General features: G+C 55.8%; 1 protein-coding gene across 5 annotated transcripts in view; it reads right to left on the bottom strand.

The window, feature by feature from the left end:
* Positions 1–1,973: 1,973 nt before the first annotated feature.
* The window catches only part of CTXN1 (cortexin 1), a 43,155-nt gene continuing 26,855 nt past the window's right edge, over positions 1,974–18,273 (bottom strand). The window contains exons 2-5 of one of the 5 annotated variants that reach the window (XM_042795002.1): positions 10,229–10,346; positions 8,126–8,340; positions 4,151–4,264; positions 1,974–3,625 (exon numbers count right to left, since the gene is read on the bottom strand). In XM_042795002.1, the coding sequence (XP_042650936.1) occupies positions 3,206–3,460 (255 nt within the window). In that variant the 5' untranslated portion in view covers positions 3,461–3,625; positions 4,151–4,264; positions 8,126–8,340; positions 10,229–10,346 and the 3' untranslated portion in view covers positions 1,974–3,205. Of the gene's footprint in view, positions 3,626–4,150; positions 4,265–8,125; positions 8,407–10,228; positions 10,347–18,273 lie in introns of those variants that run through there. The other 4 variants (XM_042795001.1, XM_042794999.1, XM_032993960.2 and 1 more) reach the window with 4 other exon arrangements.

The following is an 18,273-nucleotide window of genomic DNA, read 5'->3' as shown; positions in this document are numbered from 1 at the left end:
GTGGTTCTGTGTCTTCCTCCTCGTCTGGGTGCAGCAGCGGCAGCTCCAGGGCCGAGGGGCGGTGGGGATGCGATGTCAGAAGGGGGGATGTGATGTCAGAAGGGGGGATGTGATGTCAGAAGGGGGGGATGCGATGTCAGAAGGGGGGAGGTGATGTCAGAAGGGGGATGAAATGTCAGAAGGGGGGAGGCGATGTCAGAAGGGGGGATGTGATGTCGGAAGGGGCAGGAGGCGATGTCAGAAGGGGGGATGTGATGTCAGAAGGGGGGAGGTGATGTCAGAAGGGGGGATGTGATGTCAGAAGGGGGGAGGTGATGTCAGAAGGGGGGAGGCGATGTCAGAAGGGGGGGTGCCACACTTGAGGCAGCCTGGGAGTGTGGCAGGACCCGTCCTGGCTCCAAGGTGGAGGGAGCCTGAACTGGTCTCTCCCCTGAGAGACACAATTTCCCTCTTACAGCCTCACCCAGCCCTCCCCACCCGGCACGGCTCAACCCCCATGGGGGCTTTGGGGTGCTTCCCAAATCCTCAGAGCAAGGAGGCAGAGGAGGGAGGAAGGACAACCGCATCAGCCAAGTCACTCCCGAGCCTGTGCTCCCCTCTCCCAGCAAGGGGAGGTGGAAGGAGAGGTGATGCCAGAGGTCTGAGCTGGAGAACGGCCCGCCGAGCCCGAAGGAGGGGTGTTTGCACCCCAGCATTGCTGCCGGGGGGCGGGGGGGGGGGGTCACAGGGGCCAGGACAGAGATGGAGGGGGCCCCAGGAGGGCTGGCAGCGAGGAGACGGAGGGGCTGCAGGAGAGCGGAGGTGACCCTGCTGTCACCAGCACCCCGCCGGCGCTGGGACCCGCTCCTGGCTCGCCCCACATTGAGGAGCAGCAGGGCTCTGGCTGCGTGCCCGTGGTTTTGTGCAGCGATGGGCAGGGTGGGCGATGCTACGGGGGCTTGGCCCGAGAACGGTGCCGTGTGTCCGGGAGTTCGGGGTCCAGCGCGCTGAGGTCAGCTCAAACCCGGAGTTCCAGGCTGATATTTTCGATTTTAGCAAGTCCTTCTTGGCCTCCCATTCCGGCCGCAGAGCCATGTGCCACAAGAGGGCAGGCGGGGCCGCAGCATCCCTGCGCCCGGGGGGAGCCCACGGCCTTGCTGGGTGGTGGGAGAGAGCAGGGACACGGCTGGGACCGGGGAGGAGCGGGGGGACAATCGCACGATGAACCCTGGGCAAAGGAAAACATGCTCCCATTGAGCTCAGGCAGCTGGAAACTGCCTCTTCCCTCCCCCCCCCCCCCCCCCGCCCCCAGCAGGTTCCTGAGCTTGGCAATAGGTGAGTGGTGTTCGACTTGTGTCCGGCAGCGGGTGCAGTGGGTGCTGGAGGAGGTGCAGAGGCAGGGTGCTGGGCCTGGGTACCCACATCCTGCCAGTCACGTCTCTGCAGCACCCAGCAGTGACCCCTGGCATCTTCCGCCGTGTCAGCGCTCATGCGAGCCCGGGGACACTTTTGGGGGGGGTGGGGGGTGGGAGGGTTGGTGACCTGCACCCCCCCCCATCCAGAAGGTCCCTGCGGATGCAGCAGGACCTGCCAGGCTGCTGCCTGCTGCGCCCGCACGGCTGCACTCCTCATGCAGCCCCAGGCTGATGTAGGAGACACAGCCAGGCAGAGCCCAGCGCGGACACGGCCGGGCTGTGACTGTCCCTGCCCACCCACGCTGGCCCAGGGGCCACGCTGGGGCCGAGGAGCAGCTTCTGCATGTCCCCAGCAGAGCCCGTGCCCGAGGCCGGGGCACCCACCATGGCCTGGTGGTGAAGCTCCTGTCCCACGCGGAACCCATCCCCTTTGGAGCTGCTCCAGCTGGTGCTGGGAGATGCGGGGGTCTTGGCTCGGACGGGGAGAGGTGGAGGGAGCAGCCCACGGCAGCCTGGGGAGCCACCGGGGCTCCTGCAAGAGCCTGCTGGAATGCGACAAAGAGCAGTGGAAGGGCTGTGTGGGGTTAGCACAGTGCAGCTTTATTTCCATGGTGGGGGAAGAGGTTCTCCCCCATGGGCTCCAATCCCTTAGTACAAAGCTTCTTAGCGGCCCACAGCCATAACCCACCATGGCTTTTGCTAGCCCTGTGGCTAGCTGCAGCACCCCTACTCAACAGGCATGGTTCCCACAGAGGGGCAGGAGGACAGCCTTGTTTTCCCCTCAAATACTTACACAGCCCTTCTGATACCCAGATACAGGATGGCCAGGGAAGGGCTGGCCACCCCCAGCACCCCCCTGGACATGGGGAGGCCACCCAGATCCTGCTGGAGCAGGGACTGGCCAGAATGGGATACTGGTGGGAGGTTTGCCAGGCTTGGGCTGGCTGAGGAACATCTCCCAAGTGTCGTGTGGGACCTTTGATCCCCTCCTGGGATCCCAGCAGGGCCACCCAGGCAGGTCTGCAGGGAGCTGCATGGCTGCACCTTGCTCAGACCATTTTCACCAGCTGGGCAGGGACAGGTCACTACGGTGTAAAGCGGAGAGCAGGCTGCAGGGCTGGATGCCAAGATGGGGCTGTGCATGGGGGGGAGGGGGGGGGCGAGGTGGGGTGGGGAGGGGGTGTCTCCATCTCTCCCTCACTCTTGGGGATGGGGCGGGGGGGGTCACTTGGGGCTGCCACACAGAGGGGAACAAAGCCAGCACTTGGGTCTGGTGCCTATAAACCCCCTGACAGACACAGCTCAGCTACAGGGACACACACACGCGCACACACACGCACTGGACCACGGTCAGCACTCCCCAGAGGACACGGACGAGGGCGACATGGGGGGCAGGAGGAGGTGGGGGTCAAAGCTCTGGCCTGGCACCAGGCAGAGCCACCCAGACCAGGAGCCCGGTGGGCCGTGGCTGAGGGCAGGTCCCGCCGTGCCCTGCCCCATCGCCTCCTGCCCCTCACTGCAGCACGCAACGCTGCCCGGGGACACGGTGGGCAGCAGGGACCACGCAGAATCGTATCACCTCTCCAACACATCTCTCCAAGAGTCCCGCAGACTGCGAAGAGAACTGAAAAGTGCTTAGAAAAGAGAGAAACCCCTAGAAAACCCACCCCGGACAAGAGCCCGACCTCACCTCCCTGCCCGGAGCATCCCTGCTGACCCGGGGCAACACCACAGAGGAAGGGGGGGCCGGGGCCGGGGCCAGCTGGGGTGGGAGGCACACAGAGCACCCAGGCTCGCCCCATCCCTGCCCTCTACACCAAGGCGTAGTCAAACTGGCCCCTCTCCAACCCCTCCTTGTGGTCAGTCCAGGAGGAGGCGGGCATGCGGCTGTAGGGGTCCAGCAGGATGCGAAAGCAGCGCACCATCAGCATCACCAAGAAGACCAGGAGGAAGATGACAAAGGCAAAGACGGTTTTCTGCTCAGCATCCATACCCGCGGCGCCGGCTGGGTGCTCGACCAAGGAGGGGGAGAGCAGTTCATAATCCATCGTCGATGCATCATTCATGGCAGAGGCGAGGAGCGCGTGGGCAGGGCGCGTTCGGCCGCCCCGGTGCCCGGGCAGCCAGCTTCAGCTCCCACTGTGCCCACGCACCCAGAGCACGGGTTACTCCATAGCCACCGGCGTGGCTACGCCGAGCACGGGACTCACTCCTGCCCAAGCCAAGAGCTCCTGGAGGGGAAAGCAGAGATGGTGAGGGAGGAGGAACTGGCCACTGGCTACACCAACTCTGCTAAATAACCAGGAGCGGGGAAGGACAGGGAAGTTAAGTGCATCCCTGGTTTTCTAAAACACTCAAGAAGAGTCTAGTGAGGGGTAGGAGGGCATGGGGCGGGTGGGCAGCCCAGGGCACTGGGGCAGAGCTTGCCTCCCAGGTCATAAATGCCCAGCAGGCCTCTGGAGAGGGTGCCCACCCATCAAGGCCAGTGCTGCACCACCCTTTGGGACCAGGTGCCTTGAGTCACAGGAAAAAATCACACTGAAAAGGACCTCAGCTGTGGAGTCAGAGGGGGCTGCTCTGGTCTGTAGCTTGTCTGGTCTTGAAGTTCTCCCAAGATGGACACAGGCTTAGAGTTTGCTCACTCTTATTGAGGGACAAGTGTCCAGTTGCTGCATGTCCCTTGGCTCAATGTCCGCTTTTGGTTTTGCACCAGGTCTAGAAGGAGCTGGGTCCTGCTGGAGAAGGAGGGCACCTACCTCACTGCAGCTGCATGGGGACACTAGCATTGCTATTGCAGCAGAAGGAGGAGAGGGCTGTGTCCAAACAGCCACGTCACTGAGGGAAGATCTCCAGGGTCCAGCTTTCTTGGGCTAGGGATGCAAAGTAGAAGGACAAAGATAACAAAAGAGGTTAAAAAGACCTCAGTCACTAGAATCCATAGCAAAACACCACAAGGCACCTTTGAAGTTCTCGGTGTCTCTTGTCAGACCAGCATTAGATGGAGTTCACCTAGAGGAACAACCACACCAACCTCCCCCTTGCAGCATCCCAGAGCCTGAGTGTTCTCACTCCTGTGGAGACTCCAGACAAAAAAAAAAAAAAAAAAAAAAAAAAAGCCCCTCTGGGAGACACCAGAAAAGAGCCAAAACATCGCCCTGCCCTCTCAGGCAGCAACACTGTCTCTGGGAGCAGTATCAGTGGGAAAGCAAAAGGCAGACCCCAGTTCCAGCTACAGACCAGAGCAGGTTCAGCATGGCTCTGACTCACTTTCCTTTATCTGCAGCTCCTGGGACACCATGAGGAACAGTGCTTGCAGGCTTTAAAAATAATTCCATATAACGGCAGCAAAATAAAGGGCAAGAGCAGCAACAAGGTGAGCACAGCTGCTCTCTGGCTTTTCACCCCAGTGACTTGATACTCTCCCTTCCCAGACACCTCTCTCACGTCTAGACCAGACCCGGGATGTTCCTGGTAGGTGTCTGTACAGCACTGGGCAAGCCAGCCCTGCTCCCTCATGGAATAAAACACCACCATAATGCTGCTGCCCATAGGGGTGGTGAGCCCTGAACTGGCATCCCTGCCTCAATATTTGGCCAAGGTATCTCTGAACCCCCAAACACTGACCACCCTGAAACAGCTGTCTTGGCACTTCCACCACCACCAGCTTCCCAGTTATTTGCTGGGGCTCCAGGTGTCCTTTGGGGCTGAGCAGAGGCTTTGCCCTGGTTTGCCCCAGGTACCCAGTGCACGTCCCCAAAGGGAAGCTGTACCTACATCCCACGTCACACGTTTAGTTGGCCTCCCCTGGTGTGATTCCATCCAGAAGCCCCTCAGGTTGTCAAGCTTCCATCATGCTGGGGTTTATCCCTCCCCCTGTATATCCTCAACCAAGCACGGCACGCAGGGATAAGGCAAATAAGGCTCCCACGGCCTGGGTGCCACGTCAGGAGGGCAGGAGGACGGGGATGAGTGAACTGAGCTGCAGGAGTTTCCACCTTGGGCAGGGAGCACTTGGGTCTCCTGTCCCCAGCCGGAGGGTGGTGGCTCCATGCGGCCCTATCTAGGGGAGGAATACCCACCCGTGGAGGAGCACTGATGGGACAGAGCATCCTGCTCCTCTCCACGGAGGTCTCTGGGGACAGGCACAGACCCCCACAGCCTCCATCTCCTCCCAGAGCTCCCAGTGCCCTGCGAGCCCTCGGGAACCCCCGGCCTTTGAAAGCATTGCAGTGCCGGGGCACCGCTGCCTCTCCGCTGAACTCCTCTGTGCTCAGGGGACATTCAGGCTTCCCACGGACACATCTGGGTTAAGAAAAATCCCTCTTCGTGGTTCTCAGTGCCAGAGATGCTCAGGACAGGCCCTGCTGCAATATAAATGACCCAGGCGCAAACGATGTATCTGGAGATGCCCAACTGACTCACACCAATAGTGCAGGAAGGATCAGGCACATTCAGGACAAAATACAAGATTTTCTGCTAAATAGCATCCCTAGCATTATATCCTATATTATTCAGGATAAAGGCTTTCCCTCGCATTTGGGATGTGTTGCTTTTTCATTACTGTGTGAAGAATTGGATCTTAATTTCCCCGGGAATTTTGAGCAGAGCAAAAAACGGTTGGTAAGACAGTTAAATGAAGGCAGCTGTTATTTAAGGAACATTTGATTGAGTTTTATTAAGATTCATGTTCCCTTAGTAACTAAAAAGAATACATGAGCAAGGAAGTTGCCTAATAGGGACAGAACTCACAAAGGAAGAGAATCACTGTCAACAATTCAGCAACGCTGTGGTGCGATTTTTCTGGGTATGAAACACGAATTAAATGTTAATTTGGGAATGGCAAATATCTAATGAGATATTTATTTAAAAAGAAGTATGGAGCAGTGTTTACCAATGCAGGATGCCATCTGGTATGGAGGGCTCACCCTTCCCACTGCAGACACCTCCAAACTGAGAATCTGAGTGGGCAGCGAAGGGAGGTTATGGGCTCTCAGCAGGGATGGGGCTGCACAGCACTGGCATGACTCAGCCTGCTCGCTGGACTACACCCAGACACTCCTGCTAGTGCCAGCTTATTCCACCCTTTAAGTCCTTGCAGGTTTTTGCCCAGGAGTCAAGACCTAGAGTGGATGAGAAATCACAAGAGCCTGGAGAAGAGAAGGCTCGGGGGAGACCTCATTGTGGTTTTTCAATACTTAAAGGGGGCTGATAAGAAAGATGGGGACAGGAGTAATGGTTTTAAATTAAAAGAGGGGAGATGGGAGATTCAGACTAGATATAAGGAAGATATTTTTTAGGATGAGGGTGGTGAGAGACTGGCACGGGTTGCCCGGAGAGGTGGTGGATGCCCCATTGCTGGAAACGTTCAAGCTCAGGTTGGTCGGGGCTCTGAACAACCCGATCCAGCTGAAGACGTCCCTGCTCGCTGCAGGGCGTTGGACTAGATGAGCTTTGAAGGTCCCTTCCCACCCAAACCATTCTGTGAGTCTATAAAGCGTCCAAAGCAGAATCAGAGCCTAATTAGGGAAAGCAACTGGAGAAAGTCTTCTGTGCCAGGCAGGAAGCAATTTCTGGATACTAACATTTTGGGTATTGCTTACTTCCAATTTACAGTGGAGTAACCTTGCTCAAAAAAAAATCTGTTTCTCCTTCAAGCAGTTTACTCCCACCACCAAATAAAAGATGAAGCTGGTAGCCTTGGCAAAGCCGTGCTCTGCTCTGCGTTAGTGCACAGCCCATGCTCCGTGGGCTGGGAGCCCAGCTCTGGATCCAGGGTCCAAGGGATAAGGCAGCTTCCCAAGTCATGGGTGAATTTGTCTCAGGGTGTTCGGAGGTTAAGTCAGCTTTGCAACACCTAGCACCAAAAGGTGTGTGTTTTATCAGCAGGAATTTGAAAAGACCAACATGATTTGCTCAGTAAAGCAGAATTGCACCAGAAAGGCTTGATCTGCTCAAAGAATGAAACTGGAAGATGACAGGACATGAGCCACAATGAAGTAGGGTTTAATTGCATGGTGGTGTGGCTGCAGTACAACAACTAGGGAAATACTCACTTTACACACTTTTAAATATACCCAACTTAGTATTCTATAAACAAAAATAGACAGTTACAATTACATAACAATAAGAAATGAGACTAATGTCTTAAAAGAAGAAAGTGGAGCTAGTTTTGATGGAGGAGAGCTAGGAGGGGCCAAAATGCTTAAATTCAAATGAAGGTTTCGTAGAGACCGGAATGAAATGACTGCGCTCAGAATAAGAACTAGAGGAAATTCATTAGGACAGTGGTAAAATAACCCTGCTTTGGAAAGCACAACCCCACTGCCGCCCCCCATACAAATCTATTGGCGACATCTCGGAGAAAAATCCAGAAGACAGATGCATCCAGGGTCCTGGGAATGTCTAACAAAGACAAGCAGGGTAGGGGAGCGGTGTAGCATACACGCCACCGTGATTCAGGGCTCCAGCAAAGGGCTGGGGGCACATCTGCTGCTCCGTGGGAGCCCGGGGGTCTCGCGGGACCCCGCTCCGGGTGCTCCCCTTGGTTAATATTCACGGCATCGCTGCACGTGGTGCACAGCCGCCTGTTGCAACCAGAGAGCAAATGCGATCGCCAGGGAGATGGGAAAGCAAACGCCCTCGCGAGGACTGCAGGCAAACAAGTTTCTGCCTGAGCAGGAGGATTTCTAGGACCCGAGCTCCTTAGAGAGGGGGGGGAAAAAAGGCTTTACTTGCAGGTGCGGCAGGGCTGCGGCGCTGCTCCCCTCCGTCGTCGCACTCCTGCGCTCCGTCCGTCCGTCTGTCCGCGCGGGTCGGCTCGCCTCTGCCGGGATGGAGGCGGCTGGGCTGGGAAGCGCGCCCGTGCGCTTGGCACTGTTAGGTGGAGCTCAGGAAGCGGCTGGATTCTTTGCAGGGTTTACATTGCCTTTTTCAGTCACTGCTGCTGCTGGGTCAAACGAAGGAATCCCGCCGGGTTACTGCACGGCTGCCAGCGTGAGCACAACCAGGGGCTCTGCCAGGGGAAGCGGAACTTCCAAGGGGATGCAGACCCGTGGGGCGAAGAGCTGCCCTGTGCCCTCAGAGGTATTTCTGCCCCATATTAAAGCACATCGGGAACCTCCTGGCTGGCAGATGCTGAACACAGGGCTGTGTCCTCCAGCTGCTTTATGGGATGCACCCTGGGCCTGTGAGCAAACAGGGCTGGGACTACCCAGATGTATTTCTGTCTTCCTAAGTATCCCAAAACCAAATTGCTGTGTTGTCCCTGGAAAGCTGCTCCCGTCTTTGCCACCAGCTGCTGGCGCAGGGCTCACGCAGGGGCCAGCTCCTCCGTCCTTCCTCAGCAGCCAGCCAGGCCCAGCAGGAACAAAGTCTTTTCCCATTTCAGGAATCCAGTCTGCCAGGAGAGCAGTGTGTGCAACCTCGCCTTCCCTGCTCCCCTCTCATTGCTGCCCTGGAAGGCACCCGAGCTTTCACCCCGGCATCTCCACTGAACATCCCTGGCAGGGAGAGCCCCCCTTGCCCCCACTGAAGTGGGTACATATGTTGTACAGGCAATGCTGTGCCCCAGGAGGGATGCTGAGACCCCTCCCTTCGCCTTCAGCCTGGCTGTGTCTGAACCACCTACGGGGTGCATCTCACCCTCATCCAGGCAAACTCCAGGCAGCCGCCCAGGGACAGGCAGTGCCAGTCTCTACCAAAGTACCACAGCCCACGTCTGGGCTCTCTGTGAATGCTTGTTACCTACAGCAAGGTCCTGGTAGCTCCTTCATGAACCCTCTCAGCCCCTCTCCATCACCTGGCCCTGTGAGGGCTCAGCGTGGGGACAGACAAGGACGTGTAGGATCCAGAAGACGTCCTATCATGGGTCTGGACCAGCTGCCAGGACCCGTGCCCAAGGAAGATCCCAAGTCTCAGCGGGATGCCCCAGCTGGCCTCATACAGACAGATATCCCCCTCACTCTCTAAAACCTGATCACATCTCTCTTCGAGAACCTTCCACCGCAGGGAATGGCAGGACAGGCTGGGACTGCAGCCCAGCCCTGCACGCCTGTACCCCAAAACCCTGATGTAAGAGCTTGGCCACTCTGCTGCTAAACCAGCCCACAGCTAACGGGAAAGCCACCTTCTCCACCACCACTTCTCCAAACCCATGCAGCCACCGTGGAGGGGCTCTCCAAGTAAGGCAGCTCTGCTGGGCAGCACTGCAGTCATAGCTAGCAGTTAGGGGAAGATGATCAGCCCACGGACACGGAGGGGAGAACGGAGCGGATCAGGCCAGAGACACTGTGAGGGATGTCCCATCCACTTTTTGGCAAGTGAAGGGGGCAACCCTTCAGCCAAGGGGGGAGGTTTAGCCCAGCCCCAGCTAAGCCCCCACACCCCAGGCTCTGTGATCCCTGGTCCCCACGGAGGGCAGAGGGAGCCCGGCCAAGCGCAGGGCTCTGCTTGCACACCCTTCCCGTGCCTCCTCCCCATGGTCATCCCAGCGCACACGGAAATCCCACCACTGCCAACCCAAGCCACCCGGGAAGAAGATAGACCCCCAGGAAAGATTGCTCCCACCCACCCCACCCCACCCCACCCCACTCCACCACAAAGCCCAGCCTCCTGCCCTCTCCGTCCACACTTGACAACCGCCAACGGAAAATAAACTGGACCCTAGCACCAGTCTAACAGAGCCAGCCCCATCTCCTGAGTCCACCACCGCAAAGGGGTGGGGGGGTCCCTGGCAGCTGAACACGGGGGGGAACTACCCCCCCCTCCCCCCCTAACCCCCCGGCTCTGCTCCCCACAGCGTGAGCACTCGAGAGGGGCCGGGGCATGGACGGTACCTGGCTGGCACGGACTCCCGGCTCCATCACTTGCCATCTCGAGGGAAGGAGCAGCCGCCTCTCTCCTGGAGAGCGCACAGGGAAGGCAGCTGCTCTTCACTCACGCTGGAGCGGGTTCCTATGGCGATGCAGAATCAATTATAATAAAAGGTGGAGCACAGCAATTGGAGACGAGAGAAGTTTCGTGAGCTGCCTGCCTGGGAAAGCCATACCGTGGGAGAGCTCAGGGCTGGGGGCTGAGCCTGCCCATCCCCGGGCTGTGGCTCCTGGATCCCCGTGTTCCCCCCCTTCCCCCCCCCCCCCCAAAAGCCCCTCTGATCCCCAGGGCAACATGCCTGCATCACTGCCCCTCCAGGACATGCAAGACCCCCGTCTGCCCGCAGCGTGGACCTGCTGATGGCACCTGCTGAACACGCAGATCCCCATGTAAGAGACACCAGAAGAGAGCTCAGGTCCTGCTGTACAGGAGCCCCAAGGGGGTAGAGGCAGGTATTGGTAGGAGAAGGCGGAGGCTTCACGTGAAGGAAAGCAGGGGGGACACCCACTGCTACCTGCTCTGGAGAAAAACAGACTCATCCCTCCTCATCTAGGTGCTTGGGAGGGGACAGAAAAGACTCCAACTGGCTGTTAGAGGCACCTAGAAATGTGGATTAGATGCCAAGGTTGCCTGTAGCTGCTGGGAGCTGATGCAATCCCTCCCCACGTTGCTTCCTCTTTACAATTTCAGCAATTTCCCCAGTGCAAAAATTCATCCTGCAAAAATTAATCACCAACCCATAAAAGCAAAGTCCTCTATGCGTAACAGTACCAGAGGAGCATAACTGTGATCCCCAGCCCCTTCAGCACAGTGCAGCATGCCCCCTTCCTACAGTGTGGTGATTCATTGTAAATATCTGGAAATAACCACCCAATTTCCTGCGCTATCCATCTTAGCTGCTAATTGAAATGGTTTTTCTGAAAGGTGCCTACAGAGAGCATTCTCACACTTAATCAGCGCAGGGAACGCTCGCTGCCTGGGGCAAAGGGGGAGACAGGCCACATTAGTGGCCTCCCTGTAAAATTAATATTGCTTTGCTAGTCATCTGTCCTCTGGCAGGACTGGGAGTGTGTGAATGAACAGTTCCTGAAGGCCGCCTTCACAGCCACTCGTGCAAGAGTCGTGGGAGCCTTCTGTGCTCTGTGGAGCTGCGTCCCCTGCAAGCCACAGGACCGGCGCGTGTCCAGGATCCTCGGATCCCTGCTGATGGGTACCCACTGGCAGAGCATCCCCCGTGCACCCCAACTCAACTGAGCCCGCTATAGCCCAGTCCATTCCAGCCCAACCTAGCCCAGCCCGGTCAGGCCCCATCTAACCCCCCCGCTTCGGCCCCACAGCAGTGACTTTCATGTGTCTCACACACCGTGATCAGCCAAGTAATCGTGCCACGTCCTGAACATCACAGCTCCCAGCCAAGATGAGACCTCTGAGCCGGTCACACACCAGCACAGCGTCCAAACTCGCAATCACAGCTGGTCCCCGAGATGATGGCATGAGTTTTCATCAGTTCCAGCTGTTGCTTGTTTTTCAGACCCAAATTTCTGTGGGCTCCCCTGGGGCTCACTTGCCCACCTCCCCGCCCCTCTCTGAGTGACTGTGTCTTTCCCAGTCACCCTTTCCCAAAGCCGTTGGGCTGTGAAGACACGGGACCGCAAACCAACCCTTCTCCAGGTGCCCCGGCAGTTTGCACGCTGTCTGCTCCAGCCTTTACTACCATTTCTAAGCCCCATCTGTGGAGAGGGGTCCCCATCGCCTCCCTCAGCAGCCAGCTGGGTGCAAATCCCAGAGCTGCTGTGGAGACCTGGGCTGCAGCCAGCACCCTGCACCACCCCAGAAAGGACCATCCCATGCCCCAGGGCACCCTCTGTCCTGCTGCTCCTCTGTCAGACTGTGACAGCCGCCCCGCTCCACCACGGAGACTGTGACTGCATCTCAATGAGCTCCTGCTGATTCTATCTCCTTTAAACTGATGAGGGTTGTTTGTGCAAACACAATTATTCAGCCAAGGGCTCTCCATGAGCTGAAGCCATGCTATGGGTTGGACAGGATTTCCCTTGCTGGGATTGTTTCCAGCAGAACAGGCTGCATCTGTGACACCGACTGGTCGCTTTGCATGGAGCAAGATCCAGGAGGAGCAGGAAGAGCGCTGAGCATGCAGCAGTCCCAGCTCACACCTTCCCAAAAGCGCGGGGACTAGAGTATCTGTGAGCAGCAGCAGAGCCTGGGTGCAGCGAAGACCCTCACTGTCACAACCTCGTTTGCTCTGGAGCCTTCCCAGGGGAGCACGAAGCCACACCAGGCATCGGGGTCACTCCTCACTGCAACAGCAACAGCCACTTTTACTGTTCTGCCTGTTGGCATCTTGTGGGGATCAAGCAGGTCTGCTCTGGCCCAGAAGTTTCCAACACTGGAGGCAAAGAGCCCATCGGAGCAAGGCTTCCTGACCAAAGTCCTGGGACCCCCCAGCTCTTGGGTCTGCACGGGGAGAGCAGATCTCTCTCCTTGAAGGAACTGGGAGCAGGATAGGTGCAAAATGGCTTCAGTGACTACACACGTGGGTACCCCCCATTGATCTAATGACGCTGGGCAAGTCCCCCATGCATCACTTTATAGCCCAGCCATAGTGTACCCAAGATCCGAGGTCCAGCATACACAGGATGCCAGCGCTACAGGACACAGAGCAAGGCCTGTAGCGTACGTGGGATTATCTATCCTGTGCCTCCCCGGACACCTGCAGGCAGCTGGATGGGGGGGTGGGTAAGCTGATCGCATGGCGGTAAAGATTTCGGCTGTATCTTTGCTTGAGCTGGCCACCTACGCTCCATACAGGTGGGAAACATTTAAAAAAAATAACACTGAAAAATAACAAAACAAAATAATGAAACATCTTAACCAGGATTGTGAACAGCAGCTGAGAGCCAGCGTAGTGTCTGCTGTCCCCACCATGCCAGAAAGGGCTGCTTTCTGTTAGAGCCCAGGAAACCAAGAGTGGACAACGTCACCGTGTCTATACCCAGCCTAAAAAATCCACCATCCTGGGAGCTGCTGCCTGGGGGCTTCTCTGCCTGGTGCCAGAGGAGGTGGAAAAAAAAAACATGAAAAGCAACACCGGAGCATTCAGAGCCCACATGCGGACTGTGGCCCACCAAGCTTTGAGAGATGCAAGAGGCTGAGCTTCCCCTGACCCCCCGCCCCCCCGGGCAGCCCCTTCACACCGTCTCCCGCAGCCCCAGCACGGCTGAGCCCACGGGCGCAGGCACCCACGACACGGGGACGTGTCCCAGGCTTCGAGAGCACCGAGTCCTCTTTTCCTCGAGTTTTATTTCCTACCCTGCACCGATCCTCACCGTCCCCAGCACTGTACCCTCTTCCTCTGTTCCTGAGCAAAGAGGAGCTGTGTCTGCTCTGGAAGCCTAACTCCAAATGCCCTAATACTTTTGTCTTGAAATTCCTCCCCCTGCTCCTTAATTCTCTTTTTAAAAGTACATGCCTGGGGGAATCACTATGTGGGGAGCTTCCCACTCTGCCCTCAGTTTTTGGAAGGGTTTCAGAGCTGGAGGATATCCTTCTGCTGAAGATTTTGCCTCTTGCAACAAAAAAAGCTGGATGAGCCTCGGGGAATCTCGGGACACAAGTTCCCTGAGGCACATGGAAGACTCTGGCATTCAGAAATATCGATCCTGACTGCACTTCAGAGCATGGATTTAATGCTGCACCACAGCCTGCACAGTCACTGCCCCAGCAAAGCACCAGGAGGGGTGGTCCAGGCCTTAGATTATGCTAAACTAATTGCACCATGGAGAGAGCGAGGGAGTTTGTTCTGCCTGGACTTAAAGGACTTGATAATTAAATGAGGTTCAGCCTTTGCATTATCTCACCCCTCGGCCAAGCACTTTTGAAAGAAAAAAGCAGAGCGTTTCTCTAATCAAAAATCTATTCACCTATGAAATGCAATAAATCTCAGGAAGGGATCTAAGCACTTTTTTTTAGTGCTGACGAAGTGATATTGTAAAATACTGCAGTGGTTGCACTGGGTAAAACCCTGTGGCATGGAATGACTGTTTCTGTCTTTGAGGACAGTGACTGCAAACGCACACTTGGATGCTTCAGTTCAAGGCAAAAATAGTTGCCCATGGCTCAGTGAAAATCATTCTTTATTTATGCAGGTTTCACCGATTAAAGATTTTAATTTAACTGCCAATGGCAATTAATGAAAATTAACTTCTGACTTATTGTGAGATTGGATTGAAGCAAGTGATGTTGCTGCTACAGAAGGGCTGGACTACCAGGGAACCTTCCTGCCTGGTCTGAAGGCAATGTGCTGAGCTGCTGCAGACTGCCAAGGCGTGAGGCGGTAAGGACGGAGCCAGGTTGGATGCACCAACTCCCTTTCTTAATCCCCTGAGACTGGAAGGGCTGGTGGCACAGTCCTATCCCCTTTCCTGGAAAGTACTGAGTGCTGACCTGAGCCTTCCTTCTAAGGGCTGAGGCCACAGTTCTCAACATGCTTGGGTGACAGTGAGAGAAAAGAATGTCCTTTCCTGGGCTCATCCCCAGCACTTGGGAGCAGCTGACTCCTCCGTAACAGCAGCTGATCAAGCAGAGAATTGCACCTCATTACTCTTTCCTACGAGCCAAGTTCAGCTTTGCAAAGCTATTATGGATAACATGAATGATGCTTTAGAGTTGACCTGTTCTTTGATATCTGCAAGTGTTGTGACCTCCCCCTTTGCAGCCTCCTGGCCCCAGCAGCTACCAAGAGCTTCCCTTAACCATTACGGAGAGGAGAGGTGCAGAACCATGGTCCTTCAGATACTCTGGCACCTGTAGAGTTCATGACAGTGTCATCTCCAAGTCCTCTCCAGTCGGGGACTGCCACAGTCACAGTCAGCCCTGGGGAGGACCAAGTTATGTCAGGAAAAGGGCACAGGGAGATGATTCCTTGGCCGTATCTTGGAGGGCAAGCAGGCAAGTACAGTGCAAAGCAGTGATGGTAAGACCAGCTGCCCTGGACCCCAAGCCTGCAGAGTCCCTGTCTATTTGCATCAAGCAAGACAGAAACATCTCAAAGGTCGTTCCTCTGCTCCCAGCGTCTGCTGCCGTCACAACTTTGGCCTAAGAGACATAGTCTTAAGAAAATCCAGGATGGATCTGTCAGCAGTTGCTGTGGCTTTGATGGCTGGCATTGGTCAGTGGAGTGTTGATGATGGACTATCGAGATCTCCTGCTAGATCATCTCAGTTTGTCCAGCTTGGTCCACAAAATTCTCTTGAACCGCTTCACTGCCGGTAACCAAGAGAAAGAGCACAAAGGCTGATGGAGCCGACCCAAAGCTGAGATGCAAATCTGGAGCTGTCACCAGACAAAGACCAGGCTTCAAGCAAATGTTTGCTGTCTTTTGAAGCACACCCTCCTTTGGGAAAAAGATCCCTTGGACTCAGTATAGCCAAAGCCAGAGAAGCCCTTCCTGCACTCCAGAAGGTGTCCAAAGAAGTGCCCCTGTTCCCCTCGCCAAGCAGCGATGCCAAGGGGTTGGCCAGGTCATTGGCAGTTCCTGGGTTAAGTCCCCACATCCACAGCTAAGGAATGTTATTGATGTTGCAAGGTCAAGCCACTTGAAAGCTGGGATGTGCTGGATAGAATGTTGTCTCAGACGCTTTAATTGGGCCCCCTTCTTTTACAGCATTATGATACAGCAATTAATGACAAAATCACTCACTATTTCTTCTTATGGCTGGGCAACTGTTCGCTGTCTCTGCTTATTTTCCTTTTTCAGTGTTTGGCCCTGCTGTTCTACATGCTCCATCCAAACCTGTTTGGACTACAACACTGTGAAAACCCTTTGCAATCGCTATGGTGGACTCAGGCTCCAGGGGTGCTGAAGAATCACCTCCCCAGGACAAGGGGTGAGGACAGACAGGGGATTGGGAGGAATTTGTTGCTGGTTTCAGTCTCATCTTGCCACAGGTATGAACAGACATTTTCTTCCCATGGACAAGTGTGGGCCAGTGCAGAGGGAATCATCACCATGTTTTGTTTCAGGTTCTATTCTAAAAGAAGTTTTATTTGCAACAAGAAGGAAACATAAGTTTCCTCCGATTTCATTTAAGCCAAAATCTTCCTTCCAAAAAAAAAAAAAAACAAACGTACCCTGTGGTAGATCCACAGCAAGCTCTTGTAAAAAGGTAGAGCTGGGCACAGTGACAAGCAATCAAGGTGCAAATTTACAACAGAAGCCACTGGGCAACCCTGGCTCTACAAGAGACGGTAAAACGAGGAAGGACCTGGTCTTATTACCCCAAATCTAGCACGTGTGACTGCTGAGGAAGACAGAGCTGCAGAGGCCCTGTTCATGTGCCACGTTGCACAAGGGATCGGCTGAAGCCCTCGAAATAGCAGCTCTGCTCCTCCTGAGACGGGAGGTTGCTTTCATCCTCCTTCCCCTCGTCGGATGGTCAGGAACCTTCTCATTTCCAGCCCCGTTTTGTCCCAGTCAGGTCCATACACAGCTGCCCGGACCTGCTGGTCACCAGGGACCTTTCGTGCCTGCGTGGCACAGGCTGAGCACCCCGTGTGCCCACAGGCAGGACGGGGAATGGTGCCGGCACCACCGGGCTGCCGTGAAACACCCGGCTACTGCTGTGCCGTGGGGCAGAGAGGGAGCATGCCTGCTCCACTGTAATTAGTGTGAATCATTAAATAAAATGTCCCCTTCCTGACTTCAGCATGTGTTAGTGAAACAGCTCTATCAAAGCTGCCTTGCCAGGGGACAAGAAGTATCTTTCTGCTGGGATTATACAGCTGTGGAATTATCCCTTGCCTTTGACAAGATCAATTAATTACTTCAAAGTCATTTGCAGTAATAAATTAACTTCTCTTCTTTCCTCCCCGTTAAGCTGGAGCGTAGCTGCTGAGTAAATAGCAGTATCGGGGCAGGCACGCGGCGCTCGGCTTGTGACCCCCGTAGCCAGGCTCTGAAGCAGATGAAGGCTGAATTTTGCTCCCCGGAGGTCTCTGCTGGGGTCCCTCAGCTCACTGCCCAGCCATGCTGCAGCCCTGCAGTCCAGACGTGCAGGAACCCGGGCACCTCTGGGCTCCCCCCCCTGCCCCTCGTTGTCGTGACCGTGGATGCACACACGCTCTCCATCGCCGCCCTGAACGAGCATCCTCAGGCCGCAGAAGACTTCGCGCCCTGCAGCCCAACTCACGCACGCAGATGGGGTTTACCTCCCTGTTTCTACTCAGACACTGGATCAAACGCTCAGTGCCAGTTAAAGCAGCACAGAAAGCTGCCCCAAACTGTCCCCACACCTCCCTGCACCCCTCCCAGAGGTGGATTTACGTGATGAGCAAGGGTCCCTGATTGGGGATTCTGTCTTGGGCTGGGAGGTGAACACTGGGGAGAAGCTGGAGAGGGTCCAGAGGAAGCTGAGGAGGTGAAAGAGGCCCAGGGACGAGGCCACACAGACAAACATAAAGAAGAAACTCAGACCTCGAGTCCCAGGGAGAAGACGTGAGACAGACAGCCCACTGGCAGGGGGAACTAGGAGCTGAAGCGAGACCAAGAGAGGGGGAATGCACCCACAGCTGCAGGCTATCAACCTCTGAAACAAATTCCTACAGCTTTCAGGCAAAACTAGCCATTTTCTAGTCGAGCCAGAGTGGTTTTCTGACAGACCTGCTGGTAAATGAAAAAGAGTGAATGCAAGGCTGCTCCCCAGCCAGCCCTGTGCCCAGTGGCACCCTGCAGTACTACATGAGTGTCTCATGGACCTGTCTTTGGCTGTGCAGAGGGACAAAGAGCACTGGAGGACACGGGCACGGCAACATCAACCAGGGTCCAGGCACTTGGTCCCACCAGCCACATGAGGACAACCCTGGTGACTGGCTCTGTCAGACACGCATTGGCAGCAACTGAGCCATAAACCCTGAAGCTTTCTGGTTGCTCTTTTCTTGCCGTGGGTATTCACAAGTAGATTTCTCGTCCAGGCTAAGACAGGCTGTGTCC

The sequence above is a fragment of the Tyto alba genome, unplaced genomic scaffold (assembly GCF_018691265.1).
Source record: "Tyto alba isolate M040663 unplaced genomic scaffold, T.alba_DEE_v4.0 Super-Scaffold_20000042, whole genome shotgun sequence".
NCBI lineage: Eukaryota > Metazoa > Chordata > Aves > Strigiformes > Tytonidae > Tyto > Tyto alba.
Note: the sequence above shows the minus strand (reverse complement) of the source record. Positions and strands in the feature narration are given on the sequence as shown.